The 10,537-nt window shown below is 53.3% G+C and overlaps 1 protein-coding gene across 1 annotated transcript; it reads right to left on the bottom strand.

Moving 5' to 3' along the window:
* Positions 1–9: 9 nt before the first annotated feature.
* On the bottom strand, positions 10–10,131 carry PAQR7 (progestin and adipoQ receptor family member 7). The gene is made up of 3 exons (XM_046002589.1): positions 9,981–10,131; positions 7,004–7,100; positions 10–2,833 (listed from the first exon to the last, which is right to left on the bottom strand). Exon 3 carries the CDS (start codon positions 2,810–2,812, stop codon positions 1,766–1,768), a length of 1,047 nt encoding a protein of 348 aa, XP_045858545.1. The 5' UTR covers positions 2,813–2,833; positions 7,004–7,100; positions 9,981–10,131; the 3' UTR covers positions 10–1,765.
* Between the last annotated feature and the right edge of the window lie 406 nt (positions 10,132–10,537).

The following is a 10,537-nucleotide window of genomic DNA, read 5'->3' as shown; positions in this document are numbered from 1 at the left end:
CTCCCTCTGTCTGCAGCTCTGCCTGCTTGTGCTCTCTCTCTCTGTCAAATAAATAAATAAAATCTTAAAAAAAAAAAAATCAAGAGTCCAACATGCTTAACTGAGCCACGCAGGGACCCCTATAAACAAGATACTTTAGCACTAGGGTGGTTTTGTAAAGATTTTACTTATTGGTCAGCAAGAGAAAGAGCACACAAGCAGGGGGAGCAGCAGGCAGAGGGAGGAGCAACCCTGGTGTAGGGCTCCATCCCAGGACCCTGGGATCATGACCTGAGCTGTAGGCAGACGCTTAACCAACTGAGCTACCCAGGCACCCAGCAGAGTGAAATTTTTTATTCACTTGGGTTTTTTTTTTTATCAGTACTTCCTAATTTTCCTTCACTGTACTATGGAAAACTATTATAAACTGTATTGTGGAAAAGCAGTATTATAAAAGTTAACATATAAAATCCTTCCTAATTGAAGGAAAGACCAAAAAATGAAATCTTTATCAAATTATTAAGTGGGATTATATAAAACTTTACACATTCCTTTAACTTCTAAAACTTATTTAGTAATAAAACTAAACTTCCCTGCCAAAAAGAAAAAGTTCATATATATAGCATATAAGGCCCCCAATCACCCCTAGGCAAAGAAAAAAGCATCCACTGCTTTCCTCTTCCCTGTTTCCACCCCTGGGGGCCCCAGCCACTCCCTGGAAAACCTCTTCAACATGCTGAGCAGGTCCATGGGGGCCCCAGAGCCCCACTCCCAAGACAGGAGGCAAAAAGCAAAGAGGCTGCTGTTATTGGTCACTTTATTAAATCCAGGACATATCAGAGTCCAGATCACCCCTACCTCCAGCCCCACTGAACTCCCTTCAGTACCTCTTTGGCCTTTGTAGAGGCTTTACCCTCTGCCTGGAATGCCCTCCTTCATCTGCAAACTCCTATTCACCCCTCCCAACCCAAGACCTTGAGGGGGGGCAGGCAGCACCGATTATTTCTCCTCGTGTTTCCCCTGACAGGTCACTCCCATATTAAAGCTCTCATCATCCTGCATGGATCCACAGGACCCAGCCGGTAGCCCAGGACACACCGAATGGATAACTGAATCATGAACAAGGAAACCAGGAGAAAGGCTGGGAACAGGATGTGTGGGTCACAGAGCTAGAAAGGCTGGGGCTCATTGTGTGGGAGGGTGACCGAGAAGGTATGGGCCCTGGGTGGGATCCATTTCTACCTGGCACAATCTTCTCCAAAGAGAGTCCATGCAACTCCAAAATTCCAGGCTAGAGTTTAAGGAATGATAACATCCTACATACATTTGGGGCCTGCCCCTTCCCTATCCACCAATGAAACCGGTAGGGGGGAGGGGGGTGGTTGAGGCCTCTTCTGCCTCTGGCCTAAATTCTACCTTCGCCCCCTCTCAGATAATCTGGAAGCTCCCAACCGGGGTCCTGGCCCCAGGTGACACCTGATCCTCACCCCTAGTGAGAGGCAATGGGAAGAGGCAAGCCTGGTTGGCCCTCATCTTTATCTCTTTTCCTCTCCCAGGGCAGGGGGCTGGGGCAGGCCCAGGAGTGGCCCCCCAGCTGCTCCTGGCCAATCCCCAAATCCAAGGACAGGCCAGTACGGCCTCTGGCAGCTGAAGCATTCACAGAAAGTCACCGCAGGCCAGACACAAACAACTTTACCAGGCCTTGTTCCCCTCTGGAGCCACGGCGTGACCTCAGGGCCCCAAACTCTACCTCCCTCCCTACCAGCCGCCATCCCCTCCCTCCCCCTCACTGGGTCTTCCGGTCAAGTTTGCGCCGTACCAGCTGGCTCAGGAGGAAGGCGGTCAGCACACTGCTGCCCACGGTGAGCAGGAAGAGGCCAGAGAAGTTGTGGGGCCAGCGGGTGTGCAGAGGCTCATAGATGGGCCGCCGGGCCTCGTAGTCCAGGGCCACAGCCTCCAGCTGCGCCAGCGTGCACAGCACCAAGAACACGTGGAAGAGCTGGTGGCCTTGGCCGAAGAGGTGGCAGCGGCCGGGAAACCAGCGCTCCGGCATGAAGGCTGAGAAGAAGGACGCGGCCAGGAGGAAGAAGACCACTTGGCACTTGTGGTAGAGAAGAGCAGGGTCATCTGCGGTCCGGTAGGGGGACACCAGGATGCGGTGCACCACGGGGCTGATGTCCAGCGCGTAGGCCAGCGCCGACGGCACCTCCTGGCAGGTGCGGCCCAGCAGGCCGGGCTTCTGGCTGTACTTGTTGTAGCAGGAGCCGGTGCAAGAAAGCCAGGCGAGAAAGGCGGCCACGGGCAGGAAGATGGCCTGCACCCGGGCATGCCAGGCAGGCTCGATGGCGTAGTAGAAGTGCGCCAGGGCGCTGCCGAACTGGTACACGGCCACGCCCACGTAGTCCAGGAAGAAGAAGCTGTAGTGCCAGAACTCGGACTTGGCCTGCAGGAGGTGAGCCAAGGCGCTGAGGGACAGGTAGGTGAAGGAGGCAAGGATAATGATGAAGAGGGGCAGGGCGTGGGGGTCTCGCCAGAAGTCCACGGTCCCCGCAAAGACGGCCAGCCGCAGCGGCAGCACTAGCGCCGCCAGCAGGTGGGTCCAGACGTTCACCGCCTCGTTGTGCTGCTGGAACAGCGTGCGGAAGTAGAAGCGCCACGTCTGATGCAGCGGCCGGTAGCCCACGTAGATGTACGGCTTCCAGAAGAGGGGCGGCACCTCGGCTCGGTCCACCGTGAACACCGGCTCTGGCTGCCCGGATGGCCGCGGCTCCAGGTGGGCCTGCCGCAAAGTGGGCAGGAGATGGCTGAGCTTCTGGGCCACCATCGTGGCCATGGCTGTGGGCCAGGCAGCACACTGGGAGAGAGGCCAGAGCAGAGTCAGGGCACCCTGGCCCGCCATGAGCAGCAGCTGGGAGGCTCTGGAGCCCGGTCCTTACTCCCTCCTTCCCTCCCGCTTTATCCCTACCCTGAGTTTCTGAAGAGAGGAGTCATCCTAAGGAAGATCGTGGCTCTGCCCCGACGACTGTTCAGGGCCCTGATGTATCCCAAGTGCCTAGAACGGTGCCTGGTGTGCCATATGGGGCTCAGTCAATGCTTGAGAAATGAATGGAGGTGGTTCACTACCTCAGCCACTTCCATTCCAGTCCAAGTCCACACAGCAGCCCTTGTGCTCTCCTGTGTTCATGATGACATCTGTGTTCACCTGCCAGTGACAGTGACCTTGCTAACAACAGACCGCAGCCTCTTCCTTTAGCCCCTTCAGAGTGGCAGATCTCCCACTGACCCTCCATCAGCTTCCATGATCTGGTCCCTGCTACCTACCTTTTCCTGCCCTATTGCCCAGTCACAATGTACTTCCAACCCAGCCACAGCCTTACCACACCCCTGAATCTGTTTCACGTGCCCAGAAGTTTACACAAGCTGTTCCCTCTGCCTGAGTTGTCTTCCTCATCTTGCCTACCCGGTAAACTCCTACTCATCCCTCAAAACCCATTTCTTCCATGATACTTTCCTTGGCCCCCGGATTTCTGATGATGACCTCTCTACTTCAGTGTCTACCATAAGATACCCATTTTTTGACCATTTTAACATTTCTCATGGGCATTAAAATCATTAATGTGAGCTCACGAAGGGTAGGCAGTTAGTCTCATTGTTTTGTGAACCCGTGGGGCTTTGGAGGTAGCTCACGCTCAGTGTTTGTTGAATCAAAGAGCATAACAGCATCCTGGTAACACTTCATACCCTTAGTCCCCAACTCAAAAAGCCACTTTTCTCCCCTGAAAGTCCCCAGTTAACAACTGATTCTATAGGGACGCCTGGGTGGCTCAGTCAGTTAAGCATATGCCTCTGGCTCAAGTCATGGTCCCAGGGTCCTGGGTTCCAGTCCCACACTGGGCTCCTCGCTCAGCAGGGAGCCTGCTTCTCCCTCTGCCTGCCGCTCCCGCTGCTTGTGCTCTCTCCCTCTCTCTCTCTCTGACAAATGAAAAAATAAAATCTTAAGAAAAAAATCCTGATTCCCTTTCCTTCAGCCATAGCTCCACTCAAAATGTCCTCCTCCAGCCTTTCCACTCCCACCCATGACTGCTAATTCCAAAGGAATCAAATCTAACCCTTCACCCTGCCATTCAAGACCCTGCTCCTACCCTTATTTCCCACCTAACCCAAATATCACACCCTGTGCCAACTTCTTTCCCTCCACTAAAATCCATTAGGGCCAGTTCTACCTACCACCTCCAGGGGGCCTCCTTACTTCCCCCACCACCCCTCCCCATCTACTACCCCTGTATAGGTTACATAATGTACCATATAAAACATATTCACTCTTCATTTGGTCATTTAGCAAACACTTACTGAGTCCCTTCTCTGCCTCAGGTCCTGTGCTGGGTCCCAGGGAGGGCAGAGAGGAAAAAGATCTAATCCCTGCCCCCTGGGAACTTCACGGTATGTGGAGATTATCAAAAGGAAAACAAATCACAGCAAATGCTTATACAGTACCTGCTTTGTGCCAGACACTGTTTTAAATACTTTACGTGTAATTGACTCATTGATATTTCATAACATCCTGTGAGTAGGTCCTATCTTTAGTACCATTTTGCAGATAAGGAACTGAGGCAAGGAGACATGAAGGACCCTGCCCACCCAACTAGCTAGGAGATGGCAGAGGCACGGTCTGGACTCGATTTGCAATCTCAACCACTACCCTGATCTGCCCTTTACCAGGCAAGGTGGCAAGTGCCATTAATCATTTCATAGTTATAAATTCTCTATATAGTTTGGCTTGAAACCAGTTGCTTAATTCAGGCTTATCTTCATTCACTGTGTCAGTCATTAAGTCAAATATCTACTGAAACACGAGCACCTGCCCCACAACCCCCATCCCTCCAACGAGCTTATCGGACTCAGCGCCCTGGCCTTCTGTCCGTCTTTCATCACATGTTTATTGCAACTACCTTTGCACCAGTCATTGTAAGAGGCAAGGAGATCCAGGTAGGATAAAGCTCTCATGTTTCTGCCACCAGCAGCACCTTGATCTCCCCCCAAAGCTCCCCAATGATTTACACACAGTCCAATAAATGCTGGGAGCTTGCTATGCGAAGGCAGTATCAAGACAAGCCACCCTCCTCCTCACCCTAGCCTGACCTGCATCCCTAAGTGCCCCCTGCATGACACGTCTCAAGTCAGCTGGTCTCTGGCCTCTCCTAGTCCAGTGAGGAGGCAGAAGTTAAACAACTCCCTACAATACTGCACGAGGGGTGCTTCTGACAGGGGAGCACAGGACTCTCCCACTTCCCATTCCCCAGAAAGCATGGCACAGGTCAGGTTTAGGAAGCCGACCTTGCTGGCTGCTTCCATCCATGAGAACCACCACCCCACCCCCACCCCCCAGTGGCCTGACTTGCTAGTGGAGGAGCCAGTGCTGGAGGTCGTCTCCTCCCCAAGAGGCTGGGCTTCAGCCTCTACCCTTGTCTGCAACTTTGGCTTTGCAACTCAGAACCTCGGGAAGACAGAAAAGGCCTCTGAAAATGTGTCATGCAGCACCTTTGTTTTATACTGAGGAAGCAAGAGCCCAGAGACAGGCAGGCCTTCCCCAGAGTTGCCCAATCCAGCCAAGTTTCCATTCCCCCACAAGGGAGAAGACCAAGGAATGATAATGTCTGATGGTGGTCTAGTTCCTGGGTCCCTGTGACCCATTAAATCTAGTCCAAGGCTCCATATCCCACTGAGAACTTTCTAAGTCATAACAGCCTATTAAAGGCTCTGAGAAGTCCTGCAGCACAGAAGCCAGCTTTGCTTTGTTGAACCTCCATTTGTCAAGCCTGCCTGACCAAAGATTCTTTTCCTAGTAATAATTACATTGTAAAGCCAGCTGAAATGTGTGCTTACTGTATGCTTACTCTTTATAACCTTGTTGCAGTTAATTCCCATAACTAGCCTGGTGAGGTAGGTATTATGCTGATTTTCTTTTTGAGGCTAGCGATACTCAGAGAGATTAGGAGCTCTTCCCCAAGTGCACATGCTCACATTCATACCTGTGTGGACACACACACACACACGCGCGCACACACACACACACACGCGCGCGCGCGCACACACACACACACACACACACACACACACCTGCCTCCTGTCACTGTCAGTCTGCATTCCACAGAACTAATTCAGAAAATAAAGGTCTAAAGCAGGTAGCCAAGGCCTTTCCCATAAATTATTTCCTTAGTCTGCTAGCAGCTGACATGGATCCAGGGTTCTCCATCTCCCCTCATGACCAGCCACCCACTGGCTCTATACCAGTGAAGCCCTAGCTCATAGCTACCTTCTCAGTTGGTCATAGCTCCCGCAGCGCCCTCCTACTCCACCCGCCATGGTGGGGCCTAAGCATGGTGGGGCCTAACCCAGAAGCTACATACTGGGATAAAGAGATCTTGCTCCCTACTTCCTTTAGACCTCACCCAGAGGCCCCATTCCATCTGGATCCATCTATTTTCAGAATTAGTTCCCATCTCCTGACTCCATGGAAAGGGACCCCCAAATCCAGGGGAAAGGAGCAGAAGCAGGGGTCCAGCATGAGCTGGAAGGAGGAGGGCAGAGACCACCGTCAGAGAATCCTCAGAGTCATCTGCCCACCAGGCTGCCAGGACCTGCCTGTTTCGGGCCACCCTCCACCGCCTTTCGCCAAGCCTAGGTTACCTAGGGGTTTTCCTGGAGCCCGGGGGGCCGATGGCTTCCGCTGTGGGACTGGGCAAATTCACCAGATGCCAGGCACTGGGTGGCACTTCCACAGGTGAGGATCACTAGGGGCGGGGCTTCCAAGGACTGGAGGTGTCTTGTGTGATGTCACCAGAGGGTGGGGCTAAAGGAAACCTCCACCTCTCCCTTCCCCCAACCATCACCATTCCCACACTAGTCAAATCCCAGTTAAATGTTGCCCTCCTAGCCAGGCCTCAGCTACAGAAAGAAAGTCAGCATTGCCCTCCACATGAAATCTCTGGGGAAACCCAGGGCTGGCTAAAAAGTTGGGACTTACCCAAGATGCACACAGCAAGATGGGCAAAGCTGGGCTGAGACCAGGTGACCAGGGACCAGTTGATGGATGTCAGGCAAACTTGACCGGCGTCTGTCCCCTACTCACCAGGAATCATAACGGAAAGAAGTTAGAAATAAAGGAGAAAGGAGACACCATAAAGGCTCATGAAGGAGACGGACTTCAGATTCAGAAAAACCAGGTTTGACGCCTGCTTCCATCACATGCTAGCTGTGTGACCTAAGACAAGTGACAAGATTAAACTCATTAGAATAAAGTTGTAGCATAGTTGAGGGACTCAATAAATGATTATTATTATTATTAATTGTTAATAGTAGTAGTAACTCATTGTTATTAACAGTAGTAGTATTTTAATTATCCCCAGCCTGAGTCGTAGTATTTGAAATATCCCCAGGCCTAGAGATTTGCTTGGCATCGTCTAAAAAAATTGTCCTCTTTTAACCCTCTTTTACCCAGAGGCAAAACAGATGACAAGCTTGTAGGGATGGGGCAGTAAATGGGCTTCAGAGTGGGAGAGCCCCAGGTTTTTACCCATCCCACTGAGTTCAGTGCACATGGCAGGCCAAAAGCTACAGGGCTAGGGCACAGGGCGAAGGAAGCAGACAGACTCCCTGCCCAGCCAGGGCTCTCCCACACAAACGAAATGCCTGCAGACTGAGGAAAGTCCGGCCAGAGAGAAGGCACGTGGGTGGAGACCGTGCAGCACTGGAGACAGCTGACGCTCCAAGGGAGGGTGTCTACCACTCACCTCAGGCCGGCTATTTCAGAGAGAAGCCAGGCCCCTATTTTCATGTGAGGGTGGGATTTCAAATCTGACACTCATCGGCTGTGTGACTTTGCTTTTTTAAGTCCCTTACCCTCTCTGAACCTATTTCCTCATTCATAATCGAAGGATAATAATAGCCACCCCTTGGGCTCTTGTGAAAGCAAAACAAAGTTATAGATGCAAGCTGTTGGCTCTGGCAAAGCCTGGCTCTGCTCTTTTTGTTGGGTTCGAGTCCTGGCTCAGCCATTCAATCCCTGTGGGATCCTGGACAAGTCCATTCCCCTCTCGGCCCCGTTTCTCCAAATGTCAACGGAGAGAGTGAATTTACTGGTAACATCAAAGAGCGCTTCAGGCCCTGAGATGTTCCAATATTTGTTCCAGGCCGAGTGTGTGCCAGGGTCTAGAGCTTCAGCAGTGAACAGAGCAGTTAAGACACTTTCCTCATGGAACCAACAGCCCCGCTAGTAATAGCTAAGTGCAAGAACTAAGGGTATTAATACCCTGCCCTCTTGGAGCTTAAGAGCCTAACTAAAAAATGCCCATTATGAGTATTAATTGGTTATAATTCCACTTTCTCTCTCGCCTCCATCTTGGCATGCAGAATAGTCATTGTTGCTTCTCTGGGACCTGATTATTCAGCATACTCCCTTAAAGACAGCTTTATCTTGCCATAGAAGACAAAGTCTAACCTCAGATAAAAATAATAGAAAGGCGGGGGATGTCTGGCTAGCTCAGTAGGTAGAGCATGCGATTCTTGATCTCAGGGTGTTAGGCCTGGAGCCTACTTAAAAAAAAAATCATAATCATAATCATAATAATAGTAAGGCCTGGCCCATGTTAACACAAGAGTTGTTAGAGGTAAATGTTCTTGAAGAGTCCTGACAAGGATGATTTATAAGAGCCCAAATATTATCAATAAGATTAGATGCTAACATTAATAATTACAGTGGCTTGCTGTTTACAAAGAACTTTCACATATATTCCAACTCTCCCTCAAAGCAGCTCTGGTCCTCCACGTAAGCTGCTGTCACAGCCCAGGAGGCAGGATGGCCGGGCACAACATCTGATTCCCAAACCAGTGCTCTTGTCTTTCATCCACTGTAGTCAACTCCTAGGCATCCGGTGGGTGGCCACAGATTACACAAGCAAAGTTTTCATCCCTGGCTGGCCTCCCGATCTCCCAGCAACTGGGTCACCTCCCTCAATGCAAACCAATTCCCCAACTTGGCAGAATGTGTTTAAGAAAAAGTTCTTCTATTTTTTCCAAAACGGAACAGAAATCTTTTTTTTTTTTTTTTTTTTGTAACCACACCCTGGGCCACCATTTGTGATTAGAATAGAATAAATAAGTCAAAGGAATTCTGTGGAACTCAGACTCACTAATGCTCTGAGGAGAGGGACGAACCTGTAGGAAGAAGGCAGGCTCAGAGAGGTTGGTTGAGCTGGCTACAGTCACCCAGCACGGGATGGTAAAGGGACCCAGCTTTCACCTCTGTCCAGCAAGGGCCCCTCTAGTCAGGGAAACTGAGGCCAGAGTGGGGCTGCCTCTTCCCAAGGGCTCTGAGGCGGCACAAGCCCCTTGAAGTGAGGCTGGAACCCTTTCCCACAGGAGCTAAAACATAAGGTCCTGGGCCATCCAATCAGGTGCAGCCAGGCTCTGGGACTCCATCAAACTCAAACTTGACAGCTGTGGCCTGGCCAGGCCCCCTCACTCAGGCCAGGCCTGCACCGGCTGACCCAGGGAAACATCCGGGGGTCTTCAAAGCCTGCAGGCTTGGAGCAAATGCTATGGGGTGGTGTGGGGCTCCTTTCCCTTCCCCTCACTGGGTAGGGAAACCTCCATGCTTTCCTGACACCAAGACAGGCTTCCCCATCCCAACCAGCCTAGATGGCCCCCAAGCGGAACCCTCTCACATCATCATCCAGTTCCAGGTAGTCGCACCCCTTCTGCCCCCGGAGTCTGTCTACATTCTCCCGCAGTGGGAGCAGCGAACCCCTGGCCTCTCCTCCTCCTGGCCACCGCGGCCCTGCCCACTCTCTCAGATGCGTCCAGTTCCAGCGGGTCCCCCAGCGTCCTCCGGCTCTCACCCGGGAATGCCCCGGCTCCGGCTCCGCCCCCCGCGCGCGCGCGCCCGCCGCCCCCGGGAGCACCCCCTGCGCCCGCCGCCGGTCCCCCTCTCCCCAGCCCTGTACCTGCTGCGGGCCTGAGCGCGGCGGGGAGCCCGGCCGCCTAGAACCCGCGGCCCTGGGCGTCCCGGGCGACCTGCAAGCAGATAAAGGGGCGGCCGGTGGCCCCGCCCCGAGGCGGGCGGGGGGCGGGGGGCGGGGCGGCTGCGGCGGGCGGGAGGGGAGCGGCGGCACCGCCGGCCTCCCCGACCCCCGCGGGGCCCACTTGTTGCCCTTGGAGGCGGGGGGTGGGGCTCCCCGACCCCAGCAACCACGGAGTCGTGGGCTTTCCTATGGCCATCGGGTAGAAAGATGGGGAGACACAGGCCCAGAGGGCAGAAGGGGTTGCCCAAGTCCCCCAGCTGGGAGGCGGCGCTGCGGAGGCTCGGGCCGAGCTGGTCCCACTTCCGCCGACGGGAAGCACCCTCTCTGGAGTCCGGACGACCGACTGGCGGGCACCGGGCGAGTTGTAGCAAGAGCGCGGACAGGTTTGCCCGCGAGAGCCCGCCGCCCAGCCCCGAAGCCACCGGGATCTCCACACTAGCCCCGCGCACTAGGCTACTTCTGGTCTCGAGGGGCCGGCC

Source organism: Meles meles, chromosome 1, assembly GCF_922984935.1.
Source record: "Meles meles chromosome 1, mMelMel3.1 paternal haplotype, whole genome shotgun sequence".
Lineage (NCBI taxonomy): Eukaryota > Metazoa > Chordata > Mammalia > Carnivora > Mustelidae > Meles > Meles meles.
This window is presented reverse-complemented; position numbering and strand designations above follow the sequence as displayed.